At 53.2% G+C, this 24465-nt stretch overlaps 1 protein-coding gene across 1 annotated transcript in view; it reads right to left on the minus strand.

Annotated features, from left to right (window-relative positions):
* Positions 1-1314: 1314 nt before the first annotated feature.
* The window catches only part of GLI2 (GLI family zinc finger 2), a 242511-nt gene continuing 219360 nt past the window's right edge, over positions 1315-24465 (minus strand). Inside the window, 9 exon segments of the mRNA XM_074335169.1 lie at positions 1315-5488; positions 5490-5822; positions 7325-7606; positions 8754-8918; positions 12942-13091; positions 17047-17181; positions 20421-20543; positions 21982-22195; positions 23644-23845. Of these exon segments, the coding sequence (XP_074191270.1) occupies positions 3065-5488; positions 5490-5822; positions 7325-7606; positions 8754-8918; positions 12942-13091; positions 17047-17181; positions 20421-20543; positions 21982-22195; positions 23644-23845 (4028 nt within the window). The 3' untranslated portion in view covers positions 1315-3064.

Here is a 24465-nt window from a genome sequence, read left to right on the forward strand (position 1 = left end):
GATTGTGCCCAGGGTTACCTGATGCAGGGGAAGTGGCCGACTTGAATGGCCAGCGTGGGCTTCTTAGTACTGTGGCTCATCCAGTCTCAGGCAGCACTGAACAACTTTTGTCCCCAAAACAGCAGAGATGCTCCCAGAGGCTTCACACGTGGTGAAGCAGAAAGGGCGCAAAGCCTGAAGATGGGCTTTGAAAGGGGCAGAGGAAAGGGTGGGCCAGGTACCCTGAGTTCCTCTTCCTGAGTGTGCAAGCAGCAAAGCAAGTCCTCCCCATGGGAGGAGCGAGGTCAGGAGTGGGACACTGGGTGTAGTCTTTCCACCAGGAAATGAAGGCCTGAGAAGTGCTGACTCCCCTGACACAAAGCAAACACTCTGGGATGCCTGGGAGAAAGGAAACCTGCTGAATTCTACTTCCTTGGGTGTTTCCCACACTTATTTACTGGAGGACACTTCTTCCGTCCACTTGGTTACATTCCCCAGTTTTGAGTTTAAGCTGGTTTTGAGTAAGCACCCTCCATGCAGTTTGGTTCCAAATGCTCTGAGCCGAGTGCCAAGGTTTTCTCATGGAGAGGAGGAGAGAGTACAAAAGATGCCTTCTACACCCTCCAACCCAGTGCTGGTTACCCTCTTCCCTGTTCTCCTGTCCCACATCCAGAATTCATCCCAGGCCTCATGCCCTACTCACTGGCTCCCCGTGAGTTGATCAACTCAATTTCTGCAATGGTTGATTGATCTCTTACTAGACCCGGGCCCTCTCTATGCACCTGCCAGGGCTGAGCCCCTGCTCGTGGCTGCTCCCCACAGGCCCCTTCACCCAAGGCTGGCTGCTGGGTATCCTGGGGCTCCAGCTGCCTGCTGTGACTCTCTCCCTTTGCCTGCACCAGAGCACAGAGGGTCTGCCTGTCTTCTCCCCCAGTTCCCACCCAACTCAAATGTGCTCATCAGACTGCACCTCAAAGAGGGGATTCTGACATGAGGAGAGCTTGGGACTACACCTAGATCTGGTATGCACGGCTCTCAGCAAATCAACTTAGATGTTCAGACCAGATTGCAGAAAGAACAGCCAGATAATGACTGTAAAACACCAAACCCTGCCCACGCCCCCACCCCCAGAGAGACAACAAACAAACAGCCAGTAAATGCTTCACCATTAAACATGTCTTGGCGAAGGTGGGATAGTCAGTTTTGACACTGTTGAGAAAAAATACAGCCTAATTTCTGTTCAAAGGCTCCTAATTTACTGTCCAGGTTCTCATTAACTACTGTCAAGGAAGAAGCAGACAGACAAAATAAATTATGAAAAAATTACTTTTTTAATGTACAAAAAAGACGTATTTACAAGTTGAGCATGTCATCTCAATTCATAGCATGTAGAAAAAGCTAAAAATGCTTTGGAGATATAAATTCGGCTGGATGATTCACCTAGAGTATGTTCAGGGATGTCTTCTGTACAGACTATATACAGGGTGGGAACGGCTGGTGAACTCCCAGCTCAGGGAGGGAATGGCCACCAGAGCCCAGACCCCTGGTCCTGTCCCAGGGCTGTTATCTGGACTTGGTCTTGACTTTGGACCCTGACAAAGCATTTGGTGTTCTGGATGCACAGGGCCCAGGTAAGGTGCTGGCCTTACTCTGCCTGAAAGCAGGGTCATGGTCAGCATCAGGCTCATGGTGGTACAGTTGGCTTTGGCAAGGTTGCCATAAACTCCATATGGGAACGGTGTGGGCTTTGTATGTGTGTGTGGTGGGGCGGATGCACCAACTCACCCTGCAGTATGTTTGGAAACAATGTCTTCTGACACCAGTTTCAAATTCCATTTGGGGTTGGGGCTTGGTCACACTGAACAGGAAAGTTCAGTGATGGTCCCTCAGAGGCCCTGGAATCAACTGCTTTACCCTCCCGCCCCCACCAAAAACACCATGCATGTCATCATTCTCTGAGGTGAACAAGAGGGCAGAGGGAAGGGAATCCAGAAGTTACCGGGACTGCATGTTGTGGCTTGGTGTGGACCACTGGGCTGCTGGTGAGTGGACAGCACAGCCTGGAGGAAGCTAAGCAGAGGCTGCTATCAGGCCCTGGGGTTCCCCACGGTAAAGTGGGTGGACAGTGCACTGGAGAAACAGAATTGGGTAAACATGTGACTTCCTCTTCCTACCGGAAACCACCAGGGCGGCCGGAGGCTGGGCCCCATATGCACAATCACTTTCTCGAGATCCCATCCTATGCTTGGCTGCCCTCCATGCATCCCTAACCCACAGCGGCTCCAGCAGCCCCGAGGTATTTGGAAAAAGTGTTCTTTTCAGGCAGGGCTACATTCTACATGCATGAACACTGTAAACATGGTCTGGAGAAGCCAGGGTCGTTTGGGGGCATGCCCCGAGCACTACAGTTTTTCTTTCCTTTTTCTGGCAAGATTTCCTACTTTATTCATTCATATACACTTGGACAGTCTGCCAGTTGCAAACTTGGCTTTGCAGGGTAGAGATGCCAGCTCTACCAAACCTGGAATCAGGGTGTGCTTCCGAATCACCTAGGTAAAATCTTGTTTTCCTCTGTGGCAGGGGATGTTAGAGGCCTCAGGAATTAAGCTGCACAGAATTCCAGTGGTCCAGCAATTCCTTTTCCTTGCAGGTACCAGAATGAGAAACTTATCTTCCTGGATTAGTATATTGAGTATGACTTTCAGATTAGAACCCAAATGTGGTTCCTTTATCTTCTTTCCTTGTATACTTGGAAAGCCTTGGCCAATGTAATCCCTCATTAGCCAAATGACAGAGGTGAAGAAGCCAGAGCAGAGTGGTCCTATAAACACCAAAGGCGGGAAGTACTGTGTAAACGAGCTTTTCCTGTTGAGATATTTTTTTCATGTTCTGAAAAATAATCCAAAAGAAGACCAGACAGGATGCACATAAACTTGCCCTTAGAGCATCTGTGGTCTGAACCCAGCCATTGGCAAACTCCCTCAGACCTATTAATACTATTTTGGAAAAAGACGAAATGGATGACAGCCCCATGCTCTGGGAATGGACGGTTCCTCCAGGTCCGCTCAATGCCAGGGTCGAGGTCTTAGGTCATCATGTTCAGGAACTTGCTCTCCTCGGCCAGACTGGTGAGCATAGAGCTCATGTCCCCAACGGCCATGTTGCTGATGCCCGTGGGGATAGAGGGCAGAGTCAGGGAGCTCCGTGGGGTGGTGAGGCGGGAGGAACTCTGGGAGAGGCTGTGCAGGAGGCTTGGGCTCAGTGTGCCCGAGAGCAAGCTCGAGTGGTCGCCGTCATCCATGATGGCGTCAAAATCAATCTGGGGAGGCTCCAGCAGCTGGGAGTCCACAGTGCTGGATACCTGGTTGACCCCTGGTGAGGGCAAGGGCTGGGGCTGGATGCTCTCCGGGCAGGCCTGTGGCTGCGGTGGCTGAGACCTCATGATCTGGCAGCCTACTTGGTTCTCCAGGCCTCCGTTCTGTTCATACATATGGATCTGGCCATAGTAGTAGAGCATACTGTGGTCCTGGGCCCCACCTGTGTCCTGTGGGGGCAGCTGAGGAGGAAGGGACACCATGGTGCCCATTGCTCCCTTGGGCACAGACTCTGCCATCTCCTGGTTGGCTGACACAGCAGCCATGGCATGACCAGTGGCCCTGGCATAGGCCAGCTGCTGCCCAGCACGTACCCCACGGTGGCGGCCAGCAGGGCTGGGCTCTGGGGGTGGTCGAGGTTGCACTAGGCCAAAGCTTGATCCAGCCAGCCCCACTGTGCCCTGCTGGAGCTCCATGAAGCCAGGCTGGTGGGAAGGCAGATGGCTGGTGCCCTGGCGGTAGCCTTCCTGGCTCATGGAGGTTGCCAGGTGATGGCCCTGGTGTGGGTAGCTCTGGGCTGGGTGAGGTGGTACCATCCCAGCCAGGGTAGAATTGGGGACCCCAAGTTCCCTGCGGCTACTACCCATCATGGTGGGGTCGGGAGCAACTTCCATTTGCTGGGGGAGCCCCAGGTGACCTGGCTTGGCTGCCAGGTTGCTGCAGGATGGGGGGAACTGGTTCAGGGTCCCACCCATGGTACTGGAGCTCAGCTGGGGGTGGGCTTGGCCATAGCTGGTGTGGGGGCTCACAGTGGTGGTCATGCTGGGACACTGGCCACCTGTTCCTGGCTGCCGCAGCTGCTGCATATAATTTACCCTGGGTGCTGAGGGGGCTCCGCTGCAAGGCTGAAGGTGTGGCTGCGTGCTGTCCAGCCCCCCGGGGCTAGGTTGTAGGCCTTGCGGACTGTAGCCTGGGTACTGACCAAAGGCTGGCTTCTGCTGCACCACAGCCAGGTTGCCCTGAGGAAAGGGTGAAGCCTTCACCTGGCTGGCCAGGGCGTCCATGGTGCCCGAGCTCACCTCATTCCACTGCACAGGCATGCTGTTTTTGTTCAGGTTGGAGGGGGCCCCATAGCCCAGCTGGCAGCCTCCCAGCACAGGGGCAGAAGGGCCCACGTTGGAGTCCGCAGCCACCATCCTGCGCTGGCTGGGCAGTTTGGGGTGCTCAGAGAAGCAGGTGCTTTCCGGAGGATATACCTGCGGGACACTCTCATCCACGGCGCCGCCGGCATGTGCCTTGATGTACTGCACCACGTCGTCGGGCAGCACAAGGTCGTCCTCGGGCAACACGAGATTGCCCTCAGGCCCCATACTGTCTGTCCCTGCTGCCATGGCCTCCATCACAGCGTTCTCGCTGATGCTGGGCGGCCGGGGAGAGTAGGCACCGCGGGCCAGGCTGCCATCAGCGCTGGCGGGACCCTGCAGGCGGAGGCCGCGCCTGTCCGCGGCGCAGGGAGGCAGTGGTGCCGGGTTCACGTCGTGGGCACTGTGGAAGCGCTGCACCCGTGGCGGAGCCAGGGCGTCCGGCCGCCTCACTGGGTCACTGGCCCGCCGTGCTCCACCACCTGGTGCTTCGTGGGGGAAGGCAGGCGCAGGCCCTGAGAAGCCATAGGCTGGCCCACCGCTGCCCCTCCTGGGCCCCAAGGTGCGCTCGGGAGCATCCAGCAGCGCCAGCCGGGCCCGCAGACTCCCACGCTCCAGGCCCGGCAGCGGTGTGGGGGGAGGCCCGCCTGTGGCCGCGGCGTACTTGGCCCGCAGGCTGTACTGCTGCGCCGGCGTCAGGCTGAGCGGCCCCGCACCTCCGCCACTGCACTGGCTGGCCTCGCTCGAGCGCCGCGATGCATCAGTGGAGATGGGATCGTAGGAGTCGGCAGAGCTGGCATGGTGCTGGCGGCCAGCGCCCATGGGCGAGGCTTCGCTGGAGCGGCGGCTGGAGAAGTACGGGGAGATACCCGAGGAGCGGCGGCTCACGGTGTAGGCTGAGCTGACCGTGCTGGTGGAGCTGTCGCGGCGCTCCTGCAGGTGGCTCAGCATGGTCACGTCGCTTGACGACAGCTCGGACAGCCTTGGGTTGGGCAGCAGTCCTACTGGCCTGCCACTTCCACCGCCGCTGAAGTTTTCCAGAATGGAGCCTGTGGGAAAGGAGAGGGGTCAGCTTGGTGTTCCGGGTATGTGGAGCCGGTCCGGCCCATGAGCAGGAATCCTTGAGTGACTTGAGCTTCTCCTTCTTGAGCTGCTCTAACCGGTGCATGGCGGTCAGGTGTTGGCGCAGCTGCAGGCCACCAGCGGAAGGGGTGGCCAGGGCTGAGGCGTCGGCCCCTGGGGGCGTGTCATCCAGAGCTGTCAGGTCTCCCAGGCTCCCAGGCCCTGTCCCTGGCATGTCCACGCCACTGTCATTGTTGGGGGCACTGCCCAAGGGAGAGGGCTCGCTGCTGCAGGATGACTGGGCCCCGGGGCTGGACTGACACAGCTGCAGGGGATGTGGCAAGAAGGTGACAACTCAGGTGTGAGAACCCACCTTGCCCCACACCCACACCTGCATCCAATCCACACCAGAGCACACTCAGAAGCCAGAAGGAAGCTGTTGTGTGATGGAGCGTTCAACATGTCGCTTCTCTAAATCTCAGTTCCCAACCATAAGAAGGACCTGAACTGTCTGCGGGACAGTGTTAGTGGATGGATGGAAAACATCTGGCATGTTGAAGGCACCCAGTAACTGTCAGCCCCCTTTACCCCAACTCCATGACCCTAGGCTCTCCCAGCTGGCGTCTGAGCCGGAGCCCTGCTTGTTAAACTTTCAACCTGTGGACACTTTGAAGCTGTGCCCCACAGAGGCCACCACAGCTGCGTGAAGTTGACACAAAAGATGGTACTTAAGCATTCCCCACACCGCAATGTGCTGACGATGAAGCAAGGAACAGTGAAAGCCTGTGACGCGGTGCCTTCTCAACAGGATAGAGGCAGGTTGTTGGAAAAGAAAGACAAGCAGGGAGGTAGAACTGCTGGATGCAGATCATGCCTAAATGGCCACCAAACCAGCCCTCCCTCTGGGTCGGGGTGGAGTGGGGCTGAGAGTTCATGGCACATGTGTACAGTACAGAACCCACAGAACCTGGGACCTGAACCCAAATGAGGCTTACTTTGGATGTGGCACATCTGGGTTCATTTCTAGGCTGAAAGTCCCCAAATTCCAGACCTTCCCTTGGAAAGCTGCCATGCTCCATCCCGCCCGTGGCATTATCACCCATATTCCTCACCTTGGCACTCAAGACCCTCTTGCATCCTCTGCAGCCCTAACTCACACCTCCACTCTGCCCTGTCCCTCAGGCAGGCTTGGGCCCCACCACTTGCTCCTGCACCTGCCAGCTTGACTCTTTCTGCCAGCCTTTGCCTGTTCTGACGGTCCCACCTGCAAGCGCCTGCTGTCTACCCATCCAAATTCACTTTCCCACATCCTGACAGGCACCCAGCCCGCCCTCACTCACGCCAGACCACCCCCACCCCCACCCCCACGGGCTTCTCGGCTCACCTCAGTACCGTCTATCCTTAGGGGAGGTACAGTCAGGAAAAAGAGGTGGAGACAAAGAACAGGTGGTTAGAACAAAAGGAGTGGAGGCCAGAGGGGCGAGGACGCAGTGACAGGACAGAGGTGAGGGGACCAGCTGCTGTACCCAGTTCTGCTGGGAAAGGCAGACACACCAGGAACCACCCCCACCCCGTTGCAGACTGACCACTTGGGTGCAGGAACCCCCATCGCTTAAAGCCTGCTCAGCAGAAGGGACCTGGCACAAGACAGGTTCTATACGAGGCCCAAGGTGGTGAAGGGAGGAAAGTCGAACTGGAGAGAGGAAGCACATCATGCGCTTAGAGGGGGAGACACTGGGGCAGAGCCCACAGCTGCAGTTGGGATTGGAATTGCCCTGGTCTGCTGGGCGTGGCTTCCTGGAGGGCGTGGACGGGGCCTCCGCTTACCCCGGAGCTCTCAGTCTTGATGGCTTTGATGTGCAGGCAGTCCTCCACGGCCTGGCTGGTGCTGCTGGCCTCCGTGCTATCCTCGGAGCCCCGGCCGCCGGGCTCGGCGCTGGCCTCACTGTCCCCATTCTCCTTGAGCAGCGGAGCCCGGAGGTGCACGTCGTTGCGCTGCTTCTTGGTGACGTGAGCATCGGGGCCGTGCACAGTTTTCACGTGTTTCCGGAGAGAGCTGGGGTCCGTGTATCGCTTGGTGCAGCCTGGGATCTTGCAGATGTAGGGTTTCTGGGAAGAGAAGCAGGCGGTATTAGAAATGGGACACAAAGACAAACTGAGAACGGGTGCTCCCCGGTCTCCCGAGGCCATGCCACTTCCTTTGGCAGAGCCTAACGGGCACAGTCGGAAGGTGCCCTCTAGATGGAGCCACACCAGCCCCAGGCCTGGGAAGGCCTGCCTGCCCCACCAGCCTTGTCTGCCACCTTTTCCGGCAGGTAAACAGGTGGTTCAGGGAACCCACAAGCTGGGGACATAGATCAGAGACTGCAGAGGGAGGGGGGGACACAGAGCCTGGTGTGATGACAATGCTGCCTCCCACGGTGCTGGGAAGTTTGCTATCAGTAGTGAGTGTGTTACCTGTTATACCTGGGAGACAGCGCTAGAATCCTGAGCTCTGATGAGGAAAGACTGGGTCAGAGAGGCAAAGAAACTGACTCAGACACCTGGCATGGGATGAAAACCCAGGGTTTCTGAACCTCAGTCCTGAGCTCATATACACATACACCCCACACCCATATACATACATGCACACACATGTGTGCACATTCACTTGTGTACACACCTAATACATACAAGCACCCCACACACAATACATCCACACCCACATATATACACATACCAACACACATATACACACACACACACCCCTTTCCAAGGCCAGCTCTTGTCTATAGAGATTCTGAGAGGTTCAGATACCTTTGGGAATTCTTCTAACTTCTTACAAGCATTGGAGCAAGTCCCTTTGGGGTTCAAAATGGATCTAAGCTTTTAGAAACACTCTGTCCTGAGTCTACCTGATCCGCTGGGCTGGGAACGGGAGGCAGGTACAGTGAACACCTTGGGCTCCTGGCGACTTCCCTCCTTGGGCTCTCTCAGCCCTGCCAAGGGCTCTGGCTACCTGGCTAGACAAAGGCTGCTCTGTGTCCCATCAGCAGACCTGACAGGACCTGGCAGCACTAGTGGATAGAACATGTCTTTGCCAGCTGCCCAGGCCATGGGGGCAGGGACCTGCCACTATGTGCTGAGCTCAGCAGTGGGGCGGTGATGGGGAGGGGCACCTGGCACCTGGCCTACAGATGTCTAGAAGCCATGGGTGATGCATGTATGCCTGTGTCAGTAGGACATGCGCACGGCCTGTGCACACCCTGCAGGGTACCTCATTGGAGTGGGTGCGGTTCTGGTGCTTGGCGCGGTCCGAGGCATTGGAGAAGGCCTTGTTGCAGCCCTCGTGCTCACACACATACGGCTTCTCCCCAGTGTGGGACCGCAGGTGTGTCTTCAGGTTCTCCAGGCGAGAGTAGGCCTTCGAGCAGCCCTCAAACTGGGAAAAGGCGGGTTTGGTCAGAGAGCACCCCAGACCCAATGCAGGAGCCTGACCTCGGGTTGAACCCTGCCCCCTGCCCAGCCTCTCATCTGCTCCACCCGCATAAAGTACATACAGGAGTATGTACTTTAACAATGACATTTACCTTCCATTCTGATTATAAAATTGACATACGGCCAGTCTAGAAAACTTGGAGAAGACTGCAAAGTACAGAGGAAAATGAAAACCATTGCCCGCCCAGGGACAGCCACAATGGACACTCTGTTAAGTCTCATTCTGGTGGCTTTGCAATTCATCCCCACACATCTTTTTATAAACCAGAATTGGGGACATATCAATTATTTAGTTATGTATTTATTCTTTTTGTTAAAATCAACAGCACATTGTGAGACTCTTCCCATATCTCACACCCATATACATACATGCACACACATGTATGCATGTGTGTGCATGTATGTATATGGGTGTGAGATAAACCCTCTTTGAAAATATTACTTTTAACTGTTTTCCAATACCCCTCCCTGATGAGAACTTTTCTGTGCATCAAAATGTGCTGAGAATGAAATCCAGAGTCCTCCACGGCCTTGAGTGAGCCGGCTCCGCTCACCCTTACTCTGGTCGTGCTGATCTCTTTTGAGTTCCTTGACCCCACTCAATTCTTCCAGGTGCGTGCGGCCTTTGCACATCTGGTCCCCTTTGGCTAGAACCTTTCCCCCGCCCCCACCCACCCTGGCCCTGGACTGGCTCCCTCTGTATCAATCTTTTAGGTCATCTCCTCCAAGAGCATTTCGCTGATATTCTTAATCATAATAATTACCCATTTCCCTTTATGCTCCCTCACACAATTTATAATGATCTTAATCATTTTGTTATCTGGCCTTCCCACGAAGATACAAGCTTCATAAGAGCAAGACCTTTTAGGTCTTACTCATTTCTGTGTTCCTAGTATTTAGTGCCTGATGAAAAGAAACATCTTTTGGCACTTAGGAACATTTTTGGAAAGGAAGGAAGGAAGGAAGGAAGGAAGGAAGGAAGGAAGGAAGGAAGGAAGGAAGGAAGGAAAGAAAAGGCAGGAAGGGAGGAAGGAATGAAAGAGAATGAGCAGCAGGGAGTGGGGGGAGAATGTCACTGCAGGAGGTTCTGTACCTATTCCACAGGTACTGAAGCTGCATCCAATGGACCTGTGAAAATTGCCCTCAGAATGACAGTAAACCCCAGCAGGAAGTGTCTCATTCTCCACATCCTCTCCTTTATTCCTGACCAGTCTGATTGAGCACACTTGGCTCCAAATGCCTTTTATCTGTTCCTACAATTCACAGCTCATATCACAGGGCTGTGCTTTGCTACCACTCAAGATTAAAAAAATAACTTCCTGCAGAGGATCCAGAAGAGCCAAAACAATCTTGCAAAAGGAGGATACATTTGGGGGATTGACACTTCCCACTTTCAAAAGTTACTATAAAACTACGGTAATCAAGATTGTGTGGTACTGATATAAGGACAAACACAGAGCTCAATGGAATAGAAGTGCGAATTCAGAAATAAACTCATGTATTTATGCCAATTGATTTTCGGCAAGGGTGTCAAGACCATTCTTTGGGGGAAAGAACAGTCTCTTCAACAAATGGGTTTGGGATAACTGTATAACCACGTGCAAAAGAATGAACTTGGACCCTTACCTCACACCATACACAAAAATTAACTCAATATGGGTTAAAGACCTAAGTGGAAGAGCTATCCTATAAAATTATATATATGTATATATAAAATATTTATATAAAACTATATATTTACAGACTATAAAACTCACAGAAGAAAACATGGGTAAATCTTTGTGACTTTGGATTAGACAATGGTTTCTTATATATGACACCAAAAGCACAATCAATTATAACATTGGACTTTGTCAAAATTAAAAAATTCTGTGCTTCAAAGGAAAACTATCAAGAAAATGAAAAGAAAATCCACAGAACGGAAGAAAATATTTGCAAATCATGTATCTGATAAGGGTCTAGCAGAACTACTACAATTCAACAATAAAGACAAATAACTCTATTTAAAAATGGAAACAAATATTTGAGTAGACATTTCTCCAAAGAAGATACATTAAAAGGTCAATAAGCCCATGAAGAGATGCCCCACATCATCAGTCATTAGGGAAATGCTAATTAACACCGTAACGAGATGCCGCTTGACATCAACTACAGGACTGCCATCAAAGGACAGGTAAAACGTGCTGACAAGGATGTGGGGAAATCAGAACCCTCACACATTGCTGCTGGGAATGTAAAATGATGCAGCCTTTTTGGAAATCACTCTGGCTGGTCCTCAAAAAGTTAAACATAGAGTTGCCATATGACCCAGCAATTCTACTCTAGGTACATACACAAGAGAATTGAAAATAGGTCCACACAAAAACTTGTACACAAATGTTCATAGCAGCATATTCATAATAGCCAAAAAGTGAAGACAAAGAAAATAGCCACCGACTGATAAATGGATTAGAAAACTAGGATCTATCCATACGATGGCATTTCATTTAGCCATATAAAGGAATGAAGTACTGATACATGCTACAACATGGATGAACCTTGAAAACATGCTAAGCGAACAGAGACACAAAGGCTCCAAGTTGTATGATTCTATTTTTATGAACTGTCCAGAATAGGCAAATTCAGAGACAGGAAGAAGATTAGTGTTTGTCAGAAGACGGAGGAAAGAGAGAACAGAAAGTGACTGCTAACAGGTATGGGTTTCTGTTTGGGATGATGAAACTGTTCTAGAATTAGCTAGGAATTCACAATTTTGTGAATATACTAAAAATCTGTATGTTTTTAAAAAATGGTAAACTTTATAGTATGTGAATTTTATCTCATTTAAAAATAACTTGCTAACGGGGTGGCCGGATGGCTCAGTTAGTTAGAGCATGAGCTCTGAACAACAGGGTTGCCAGTTCGATTCCCACATGGGCCAGTGAGCTGTGCCCTCCACAACTAGATTGAAGACAATGAGTTGCCACTGAGCTGCCAGATGGGTGGCCGGATGGCTCAGTTGGTTAGAGCACCAGCTCTCAACAAGGTTGCCAGTTCAATCCCTGCATGGGATGGTGGGCTGCGCCCCCTGCAACTAAATATTGAAAACAGCGACCTGACTTGGAGCTGAGCTGCTCCCTCCACAACTAGATTGAAGGACAACGACTTGGAGCTGATGGGCCCTGGAGAAACACACTGTTCCCCAATATTCCCTAATAAAAAATTAAAAAATAAATACATAAAAATAACTTGCTAACAGAGGTAGCATATTTCATTGAAGCCTGGACAGCACCGATTTCAAGACAGCCTGATTTCAGAGGTATTAAAATGAGAACAAAATGTATGTCTTGGACTCTATAAAATATGGCAATTCAAAGAGTTGCTAGAGGTTTCAGCTGCAGACACATCAGTTCACCATTGGACCAACTCCCCCTTTAAAGAGGGAGAACTTTGTATGTTAAAAAGAATGTCTCACCAATTACCGTCACAGGTCTTGTTAACTCCATAAGGGAGGCTATCTAATAGGTCTTATCTTGTGTTCCCTAAAAAAATCAAAACCAAAAACCCAGGGGGATTTTTAATCCATCATTGCTCGAGTGAATCACCAATGAAGCTTTTCTCCCTGCAGAGACCAGACTGCAGGGTGCTACCAAGCCAGCCCCTCAGTCTGGGGTTACCCAACCATGTGAACTGTGGGGGTACAGCTGTGCTTTGGGATTCACGGTCACACAGACAGAGCCACAGAGACACTGGCACACCCTGCCTCAGTTACACACCCTGAGAAAGAGTAAATCAAAGTTCTGGGACAACAGACAGACCAGGGCCTCGAGGACCAAGACAGGCAGAGTTTCAGGGCAGGAGGAGACAGGATGACCCACTGGCAAGGTTTCCTGTGGTCAGCCATGTCCAACACAACCCACAGCACCTGGCCAACACGGCCGGCCCTACAGATGCTGAGGGGAAGGGCAGTGCCCCCGGGCCCACTCACCGTGCACTTGTGGGGCTTCTCGCCCGTGTGCCGACGCATATGCACCACCAGCATGTACTGCGCCTTAAAGGGCTTCTGCTCCCGCGTGCAGGCCTGCCAGCGGCACACGAACTCCTTCTTCTCCCCGTGGATGTGCTCGTTGTTGATGTGCTGTCAGGAACAAGCCCACGGAGGGGTGAGCCTGGACACCCACCCTCCAGACTGCACCTAGTGTGTGCAGACACCCCCCCCAGACCATCACCCACTCTGTGCAGACCCCCCTCGCAGACCATCGCCCACCCAACAAGACCACATTGATGTGCTAAGCCACGCCTCCTCATGAGTTCTCATTAGTGGCTGTTAAGTGATGACCTGTATGTTACTGTCTCGCCTGCATTTTCCAAGTAGTCATTAAAGTGACCATCTATGATGGTCAAAGGCATCCTGCTCACCCCAGGCTGGGCTCTGGGCTCCGGTCTATGGAGAATTGGTTGCTATGATGATGCCCCTGGGCTGCGAACAGTAGGCACTACTTAAATGCAGCGAGGCAGACATGCACATGGTAGGCACATGAGAAGCATCTCCCGCGCTTGCCTGATTATTCCAGAGATTTTTTAAAATTCAATTTTGCCTTATAAATGGAAACGTAAATGCATCCTCCTTTCTATTTTTGAAAAGAACCCATAACATGATGGTTTTATCCCCTTTTTCACAAAGGCCCACTTTGTTCAGCGGCCTGCCCAGGGTCAGGGCAGTTAGTGTGGCAGGAGTGAGATTCTGACCCTGTCAGTGGGCTCTGGGCACGATGCAACGCTGCCCATGGGACAAAGTGGCCTAGGAGAGGGAGTGAGTCGGACAGCCGAGGACGGTGTGACGGACCCGGCAGCACAGCAGTGCTAGCCCTGGTGGTCAGGCAAGCGGGTCCATCTCGGGGAGCCGGGGAACTGCATGGCAAGCAGCCTTCCCTGGAGAGGGGTCCTTACACCCAGCCAGCCAGCACTGCCCTGGCCAGGAACATGGGGCTAACTTTTCTATTTTTCCCACTCCCTGCACCCACATTTTCTGGCCTCTGCCCTGGTCCGTCACCTGTGTGACGCCCCGAGTAGCTGTTTCTGTGATGTGGAGCCACAGGCACTGAGGCCACAGGTAACAGAGCAAGCAGTCCCAGGTAGACCCTTAGGATTTTTAGTCACTTGCTTTGATTATTTAACTGAAGGCTGCAGTCCTCACTGGAGCAGCGGTATTGCTACCTCTGTGCCTGGGATGTGTTGATATGTGTGTGGGGCCTCTAAGACTTTTATGTCCCTAATCTTTTGGGTTGTTTATTTACCTGGGGAATGGAAACAGGTGGTATTAGTGACTCACACAGTAGAGTGAAAGAGTCCTCCTGCTTCCTCTCCCACTGGCGCTTCTCTCTAGAGGCCACCAGGGAGCCGCCTCAGGTCCCACCCAAGTCCCATGCTTCCCCTTCCATCACCCTTTTGGTTCAAGGTCATGTCCTGCCGGTATTCGAGTCAGGCTAGGCTTGCTTCCCCACAGGGATGGGGAGAGTGGAACGCTCAAGTCTTGGAGGCCCAGTCTCTCCAGTCCCATCCCCTTTTTCCTCTCTGTTCTCAGTTCCCTCTCCTCTTTCATTTGCTCTCACACCCGTCCTACATTCTCTAGACCGACCCTGTCCAATGCAGTAGCCACTCGCCACTTGTGCTCTGAGCCCGTGATATGTGGCTGGTCCCAACTAGGATGGGCTACAAGTGTAAACGCTCCTGTTTCAAAGACTGAGAATTAAAAAAAAAAGGATGTAAAACAGTTCAATAATGTTGTTTCACATTGACTACATGTCAAAATGGTAATATTTTAGATCTACTGGGTTAAATAAAATATATTATTAAAATGAATTTCACCTGCTTTCCTTTTGTTCTTTTTCACATGTGCTCCTACATAATGTCAAATTACACACGTGGCTGGCATTTGTGGCTGGCAGTGTCTTTCTCCGGGATGGTGCTATTGTCATCTTGCAACCTACAAGGCTGTCCGAGAGCTGAGCAGCCAGCACTGGCAGCGCCTCACGCTGAAAGGCAGGGACCCGCCAGACCCTCACGCTCTGAGAAACAGGCCCAACTGTCATGCATACAAATGCCAGCACTTCAGCAAGTGAATTCTATTACAATGCTTTGAACTTCCAGGGAAATCTTACCATATTAGCCTCACTTTCCATTTTTAAAGCCTTTCAAATGATAGAAATGCATCCTGACAATGCCTTTCATTTTTTTCTTATTGGTTTACTTAGCAACAAATTGTTAATAATCGGCTGGGGGCTCCAGGTTGCCTGTGTACCTGCCGCCATCCATCTTCCCAGGGAGCAGAGGGACAGGCCGGGCAGAGGGGCCTGGCTCCACTCTCACCGGAGCCTGCTCTCACAGGGTCAGGTGGAGTCATTCACCTACGGCCACAGGGACAGTCCTGGGCACAGACAGAAGGCTGCAGCTGCAGCCCTCCTACCCATGTCTGAACCCTCTACCTTTATTTAAGGAATTGCCTCCCTGCTCTTTGAGGCTGACCCACTCATCACTGAGCACATCTTTTAGGTCCTGGTCTCCAACCTGCCTGGGCCCTCTCCTGGGCCCACATGCTATCCCCTCTCTCCTCTCCTAATGCAAGCTGATCTGTCCCACAAGTCATAGCTGCAATGCCCCTTCTGTATATCAGCCCTGTTGATGCAAAGAGATGGTACAGGTTGAAAAATTGTAGTTGATTCCTGAGGGATTAGATTAGACCCTGCTCCACAGGTTCTATGTCAGCTGCAATGGCTTGCTGGGAAATTTCAGTCTCCTGGCTGAGAATTTGGGGAGCAAAACTCAAACACAAGAGAAATCAAGAGTATTTGGCAGCAAGTCACACAAATGGAGGAATCAGAGGGAGCAGGTGGTATTCCAAATGCTGGGTTCACAGCGCTGGGGAGACTGAACTTGTTTGGGATAGCTTCAGGACGGGAACTGTGTGTGTGTGTGTGTGTGTGTGTGTGTGTGTGTGTGTACTCTACCCAGCATTCGAGCTGCTAGTTTAGTGTGGGGTTTATTTTTACAGACACTCCTTCACCAAGGAGTGTGTATTGCGATGGGTGGAGGGGGAGGGCAGTGGTTATTTTTGAATTTAAGTTATTTTCTGGACTGAGAAGAGAGAAACATCAGGCCTGGCATGGGAAACAGGGAGGAGGCAGGAGGGAGCTACCATGTATGAATACCACTCTCTGCTAAGCGCTTCTGTTGGTATCACATGCAATCTCCACCACCTGTGGGGTAGGATTCACCCCAGCCCCCCACACGGGAGAGGAAACTGAGGCTCACAGAAGTGAAGTCTCTTGTTCAGAACTCAGTCGCTGTGGCGGAGCCCAGTTTGAAGCCAGGTGCTCCCTATGCGGAGCCCCTGCTCCCGCCTTCCCCCTGCCTAACCTGCCCCTGCCTGCAGCCACAATGGATGCTGCTGCAGGAGAGTTTACAGTGGGGACCACGGAGCATAGCCTGAAGGGCACCCCAGTTCCCACGGTGTTCTCTGGTCCCCTGATCGGTCAGTACCCAGGCACGTTTAAGCAGCCCCACTCAGAGATGGGTATAAACACCCATCTGCTCCTGTGTATACTGGGTCTCTGAGAACAGTCTCCAAGAGGAAATTACCAACTCCTTCCGCTGTAGGAGATACTTCTTGAAGGTTTCAGGGTTGGGTTTATTATTATCTTGTGGATGCTGGCTGGTTCAACTAATTTTATTTTCCTCTTTGTATCTTTTGCTAGGAAGCTCAAAAAATAGGTGTGAACTATAGCTCAGAGGCCTGGGTTTTTCACGCTAACTTGACTCCTACCTTCACTTTATTGTTCTATCCCCCTAATTTTCTCATTTGCTGTTTTTTCTTTTAATCTCTTATATGTACTACTTCTGTATTTGTAAGCTCCCTTTTAGACACAGGCAGGGCACACAGCATCATGCCTCCCACTTGCAGAGGATATGCCCAGGCATCCCTGCAGCCCCCTCCCCCAGCCGCTTCTCTCCAGCAGAAGGCGGGGAAGGCTGCAGGCTCCACGTGGTCTGGGCCCTGCACCGGGCTGGGCCGGCCCCTGGGCCGGGAGGCTTACGTGCACGAGCTGCTCCTGGGTGTCATACTCCTTGGTGCAATCTTCCCAGTGGCAGTTGGTCTCATAGATGACCACCTCGGCCTCCTGCTTACACTCATCCCGGTCCAGGTCCTCCTTGAGGTCAGCCAGCTGCTCCTGGGGGAGGAGCAGAGCACACATACCCACGTGAGCCTTGTCCAGGCCCCTGGCCCTGAGGAAAGGGTGCTGTTAGCCCCGGGCAGTTGGTGCCAAGGGCCTGGGTTGGTACAGGTGTGGAAATACACGCATGCACATGTACACGCACACACACATGCACACGTACACGCACACACGCGCTCATCAGCTTCCTGAGCCCCTTTCCTCAGCTGGCTCCACCCATCACTCTCCCATCACATAGCTGTCCTGAGGACCTTCTCCCCTCTCTAATGCCAGCTTGTCATCACCAAGGAGTCCCGTCACATCCCTGGCCAACTGACATGGCAAGGAAAATAGGAGAAAGCAGGACACTACTTTCGCTTATTTGGTTTGGTTTCCTGTGGGCTCCACAGGCTTGGGGATGGGGCACTTTCATTCACTGTGTATGGGGCTGCTCCTCCCTGGAGACAAGAGAAGTGCAACATGCACCTGGCCTGGCCCTTCAGCTCTCTCACTCTCGTACGGCCCCCTCGTCCCAGGGCACACGGCACCTGGTTTCACACCTGGGACAACGCCCTGCACGTCTGCTGTGCCGGGCGGATGAGCTCGGCGAGTCCTCCCAGCAGCAGTCTTCCCTGTAATGGCCCTGCAGCACGGCTGCTGTATTCTTGTGCTACAGCTAGAAAAACAGGTTCAGGGAGGGGCTGACTCGCGCCCCCCAGGACACCAGTGAGTTTGTGGAGACCTGGATCTGGACTCTAGTCTCCTGAGCACGACAGGGGCCGTGTGTGCCCAGTTCAAGGCCGCAAAGGAAAGGCCCCCGAGACAGGACTTCACCTGACCACAGGTGCTTGGGATTCCTTTCAAGAGGACAAAACCTTTTACTCCAAAACCAGCAACAGACTGACAACAAACCCCACAGGGCCACCTCCCCCCAGCTAACGCTGACAGAGCTGGCCAGGGGCAGTCTCCGAGCATGGGACATGGGACAGGCTGGGAAGTACCAGGAGCTGGGGGAAGGGAGAGACACAGACGCCCCAGGCTGGTTGCAAAGCCCAGAAGGACCTCCCGAGGAGGTCAAGGACTCCTCAATACTCCACTGGCCTGCTAGGCAGACTCGGAGCGAAGCTAGGCAAAGAGGCAGATGTTAGAGTGACTTGCTTTACATTTCAGACTATCAACAAAATGGCAGGAACGCCCTGTCTTTCAAAAAAGCCTCTGGGGCAAACATTTGTCACTCTCTCCCCATAGTCAAGGGCCCCACAAGCTCCAGACACTCAGTGAAACAGAAGCCACAGCTCCCCCATAGCCTCACTCCTTTCTCTGAGTCCATTTCTAGGGGTAGGAATCAACCTCACGACTCCCACAGCTGGCTGGACTCCTGACCGACTTTCCAGAGCGCTGCAAGGGCTCCCGCAGGAGGGGCCTCTGGTTGTTTCTGAGAGCACCTTTCAATGAATGCACATGTTCTGAGAAGGAAAATGACGACGTGTTGTCCAAGAAGTCTCAGGCAGCACTGGGTCACATGAAACGGAAAGTCCAGAAGCACCTCTGCCCGAATTTTCAGCAAAGTGGGGGTGGGGAGCTGAGGCCTCCTGACGCCCGTCTGCACTTTCAGGAACGCTAGACAGGGGCTTATTATTCCCATAAGCTGCATACCCTGCTGATGTCAGAAGACCTGCCGAGGACCGTGCAGGGGCAGTGGGTGTGCTCGGGCCTCCAGATTCACAGTGGGATGTCACCCTCGCCCACACGTTTGAGGGCTTAGGCAGAGAGGGTATTCATTGTGCTGCATTTTCTGCCAAGGGAAAGTATGCTCATCCACTTTGCAAATGAGTCCAGCCACTGAATCAGGACACTGAGTGACACGGTGACAAGCTGCTCATGATAAACAGCTTTCCTTCCACTGACACAAGTGCGGAGCCCAGCTGGGCGGGAAGGAGGGCTTTGTGGGGCTCACCTGGGCTGGAGGGGGCGGGGCAGAGGGGCCCCTCGTGCTCAGCACTGCCTCTGCCCCATCCTCATTGCTCCTGCGTGTTTATCTCCCCAGGATAGGTGCCGTCCTCATCAATTTCAACGGCCCCCGATGATGGCCGGCCTCGTGGAAACCATGCATCATGCTGAGACGCTTTGGCGTCAGCGAGGGGAGAAGAATCTGTCACAAACCCCTCTGTTTGCCTGACAATAACAGGACCCAATATTTCATAAAAATTAAGTGCTCAGAGCATGCCCGACGGTTTACAGGTTTGATAAAGGATGGTGTGGCAGATGCAGGGGGAAGGGGAGAGGAGGCCCCAGCACCCTTAGTGTCAAAGCTGGCGACTGCAGTAACTGATGGAGACCAGGCCACCGTGAGGGAGAGGCCTGGGGGGCAGGAGGCTTGCCCTTGAGGTTGGCACTCACACTGAGCCCTTCCCACGACAAGCTTCTGCTCCGGCAGGACTGCCTGGCTGCCGTCCTGGAATGTTGGTATAAGTGGCAGGATCTCCAGAGGGACATGCACATGGATCTCAGCGCGCAACACGGCCATCCGGGGTTGGGGCTACTCCATTCCTCACTTCCCGCTAGAATCATCTTCCCTTCCCTCCCCCCTCACCTCACCACTCATTCCCTCAAAAGTGCATTGAGTCCTTAAAAAATATGATTTCACAGCTACTGTGTGCCAGGCTCTGTGCAAACCCTGGTGACGTGGAAAAAAACCAGGCACTTCTCCAAAGTGCCACCTCTACAAAGCTCACAGTGCAGAACAGCAGGCAGACGAAATGACCCAGGGGCTAGATGGGTGTCTGCGTAGCTGCGAGTCCTACTATCCTGGAGGGCCAGGAAGGGCTGAAGTAGCAGTGAAGACAATGGCGTGGGAGGTGGAATTCTAGGAAGAGGGAGCAATTGGACAGGAGCCTGAGCCATTCAGGGGATGTGAGCAACTCAGTTCAACTGGGGCTTGTGCTGCATGACGGTGAGGAATGGGCGGAGAGACGGCTGCAGCCCCAGACATTCATTCATTCATTCATTCATTCATTCATTCATTCGGCATGTGTTTGATGAGCATGTAATGTGCAGGCTGCTGGGGACACTGCTCGATCCTCCCTGAGCTCATGGTATGTCCACCCTGTCCTCTCTGCTTCTCATATCTGCTCATTCACTCACGTAGGCAGCCATCCGTCCATTCATTCCCCAACAGGGTCTCCGTCCCATGTCAACTGACCCAGAGGAGACGAGGCCTGGCCCGTCTGAGGATGTGAGGATGGCCAGCAGGTTACCTGTGTCAGGGTCAATGGGGAGGCTGGCCGCAGGCCCTCAGCCTCAGTCTTGACCTTGCTGCGCTTATGAATGACGATGGGGTTGACGGTGCTGCTTACAGCCGACTCACTGCTCTGCTTGTTCTGAGGGAGGGTGCACAGGAGAGCTCATTACATGGCGGCAGGGTGGGAACCCCAAATTCTATTTGGGCTTTACCTCTGGGGCCCTCCCTGCACAGACCATCTGGCCAACCCTTGTATTTGAAGTTTGAGAAACTGAGTCCTCCCAGCTTGGTCCTCCAGCCAGGGGCACGGCCAGGAGAGAGCCCAGAGCCTGGCCTGTCAGTCCCTTCTTCCCCACCATCCATGGAAACGGAGCGGAGACCCTCTCTTTAGGAAATGCTGGGCAGCCGCACTCCTGACCTAACGGCTCCACGTCTCAGGCCTCCAGAGCAGCGGCGGCTCTGGGCCTGAGGAGAACAGGGCCTGGCCAACGCAGGGAGCAGGCGAGAAGGGCTGGCTCCTCAAGACACGGGAGCTAGAGCTGTGGTATCAGGTGGTGTGACAAAAACAGACAGCTACTGTCTGAGGCGAGGCTCTAGGCTGCCGCTTGGAGCTCTGGGGTGGAGGAGGGCGTCCTGGAAGAGGGGCCACTCTAGAATGTTGTGATGTTTTCCTCTCAAGTATATGGTCATGTCTAGGCTCTGCCCTGCCAAGTGGGTGGCCTCGGCAGTCATTTCACCTCAAGAATTGCCATCGTGAGTGCTAAGTAGGATCTAGGTCTACATGGGGCTCTGTGCACATGAACTCGTGTGTGTACACAGTGACCCAAGGTAGGTGGCAGATCCCACTGTGCAGACACATTAGCTCAGGCTGAAAAAGCGTTCAGGCAAGTCAGCATCCAAAACACAATCAAACCAATTCCAAAGCCTGTGCGCTTTCTACTCTCTGATACCGTCTCTATAACACAATTTCCTCATCTGCAAAACAAGACTTCATTCATTCACCAAATACTAATAGCACCTACTGTGTGCCAGGCACTGTGCGAACATGCCCAGGCATGACAAAGACTCATTGGAAAGGTCAAACAAGATGGTCTTTGGTAAACTGATGCTCTAAAACTAAACTGCACCATAGTAATTCTTATCCATTAATCCATCCATTTCATACTCTGTGCATTGAGTGCCTACATTATGCTAGACTGAATTTTAGGGTTTTTCCAGCTACTCATTGTGTTTATTAGACAGGCAACTGTAGAACTGCGGCTGGGTGCTTGCCCATGGTGAGTGGGCTGGTATTAGGACCCAGCCCAGCCATCGTCCATCCATCCACCAACAGGCTCTCAGTCCCACGTCAGCTGACCCAGAGGAGACGAGGCCTGGCCGCACCCTGAGGATGGTGAGGATGGCATCCAGCTTAGGCCCTTCTGATCATGTGGTCTCTCTGCCCAGAAGGCATCCTCCCAGACAGAAAAGCACCCAGAGTCCTTCCACAAGTTCCCCGCATGAGAAGGCAATGATCAGCTCTCGTGAGGTTCAGAAGAGTGTCTGGTGGCCGCGCTCTGCTCCCTGTACCCACCTACCTGGGTGGCGTCACTCAGACAGTTGCTGCTGCTGCTAAGCTGGGTGGGCGTGGCATTGATGGCGGTGAGGGCTATGGGCTGCTGGGCCAGGAAGGTGGGCGAGGGCTGGATCAGGGGTGGCGTGTGTCCGAAGGCCGAGCCCAGGCCCCTCTGCTGGCTCAGGATCTGCTGGTAGGCCACGGGGTTGATGGGGTGGGGGAAGGTGAAGGCTGGGCTACAAAGAAGAGCAGAGAAGGTGATGGAGCAACGGCAGGGGTGGCAGAAGGGGACAGGGCTCTATTAGGCCAACACTTCCTGGGCAGAGGGGACCTTGCTCAGGGATCGGGATGTGCTTAACCTCACTCAAGAACCTCCAATGGCTCCCCACTGCCTGCCATCTTAGACCCCACCTTCTGTGCTTAGCCCTCAGGCACTGCCCCAGGACACAGCCTTCACACTGGCCGGTTGGCCTTCAGTAGATGCCAGGCTCCATCTCAGCCCCACACCCTGGCCCTTCACCACTCTGACACCTGAGACGCACCCCTGCATTAGTGCTCTCTATCTGAACCCCATTTGGCTTCTGATGCCCGTTCTAATGCCCCCTCACCCAGGAAATGTGCCCTGAGCCCTCCAGCTCACATCGTCCTCTCTCTTCTTTAACTTCTACGACAGTTCCAGGCTCTCTCATGCCACTTGCCTATGAACCACTCTTTCCAGAACAGGATACTGAGGAAACAATGGTGAGGCCAAGCCATGAAAGACGCTGCGGCTTCCTCCTGGCTCTCTCTCAGATCACTCGCTCCGAGGGCGGGGGAGGGGGAACCAGCTGCCATGTTGTGAGGATGCTCAAGCAGCCTGTGGAGAGGCTCCCATAAGAAGAAACTAAAGCTCCTGCCAACAGCCCTGTGAGTGGCCATCTTAGAAACAGAGCCCCAGGCCCAGGCGTCTGCAGGTGACTACAGCTCCGGCTGACATCTTGATTGCGGCCTCAGGAGAGACCCTCAGAGATGGTGTGAGACGATGAACGCTCCTTGTTTTAAACTGCTAGGTTTAGGAGTAATTCGTTAGGCAGCAAAAGATCACTAATATATTTATCACGTCTATTTCTGGGTCCTTCTGACATTCGTAACATCTTCTGGCTTCTCTCAGGATGGTCAGGGGAAAAATAAGGGTTTCAGTCCAATTGGCTGGGGTCTGAGTCCCCGGAACAGTCAAGGGCTGCACAGAGGGGGCAAGAGCCAATGGTGCTGACGAGGTTTGGGTGTGACCTGGTGTGGCTACAGTGGGAAGACTGCGCCAGCCAGACTTGCGTGGCCCAAGCCAGTGTCATGCCTTGTGTGGCCCCCAATGCTGGCCAATGGCCTGGCTGCTCCCTGACACCTGCCGAAATACTAGGAAAGTCACCTTTGATTTTACAACCGACTCATTCATGACAGGCCCAAGAAATGTTACTTTTCACATCAGAAGTTGTGTTTGGGGCATGAAAAATGAGCACATGAAGACGTACTCAAATGTTGGCACATTTCAATCTCCTCATTGTTGGTTCTGAATTCACTAAAAAGTGGCAAGTACGCTGATTCACAAATGCAACAAGAACTGTCTTTCTTGTCGGGTTGGAAGCACAGACCCTCCCCACTGGGCCTCCAGCCCAGCTCCCGGCCCTCTGCTTCAGGCGGGGCTCACCTGAGGGTGCCCGCTGACAGATGCCCGTAGGAGCCGCTGGCTGCAGAGCTGCTGCGTGAGTTGTTGATATAGGCCACCAGCGAGTTGGGTGAGGTCCGGATCATCCTCTGCAGATCGAGGCTGGCGTCCGAGAGTGGGGAGATGGACAGCGCCCGCTTGCGGCTCAGGCGCGGTGTCACCCGTGGGCTGGAGAAACGCGACACTGCGGCACAGCCAACCCGAGGTACATCAGTATTATTACAGTGTTTGTAGAAGGGTTGCAGTAGGGGAAGGGGGACTGGCAGGTGGGAGACAGGAAGAGCCTGTGAGGATGGTCTAATGGGAACCACAGCTCTGCCATTGTTCATTTCTGGGCTCTTGGGCAAGGGGCGTAGCCTTTCTCAGCCTCAGTTTGCTCATCTATAAAATGGGGCAGATCTACACAGGTATGGTGAGGGTTTGAGAAGCACAGGTCAGGTGCTTGAGAGAGTGACTATGAGCACTGAACATATGTTAGCGCCTTTCCTGTCCGGTATGCAGAGACCAGGGCTGGATCCAGCCATGCTGAAGGCATGACAACAAAGTGCACAAACCATAAGTGAACCCACCCAGGAAGCCAGCAGCAGGTCAAGAAACAGGGCATGATCAGTGCCCAGAAGCCTCCTCGGCCCTTCCAGACCCACCGTAAGGGGAGCCACTACCCTAACTTCTAACACAACGCTTAGTCTTCCTATTTTTGAATATTTGCCTATTCTGTAAATGGAATTATAAATACTTTCTTATTTGGCTTCTTCATCCAACACTATAGTTGGTGAGATTTCTCCATGCTGCTCTGTGTGGCAG

Source organism: Rhinolophus sinicus, linkage group LG01, assembly GCF_036562045.2.
Source record: "Rhinolophus sinicus isolate RSC01 linkage group LG01, ASM3656204v1, whole genome shotgun sequence".
NCBI classification, from domain to species: Eukaryota; Metazoa; Chordata; class Mammalia; order Chiroptera; family Rhinolophidae; genus Rhinolophus; species Rhinolophus sinicus.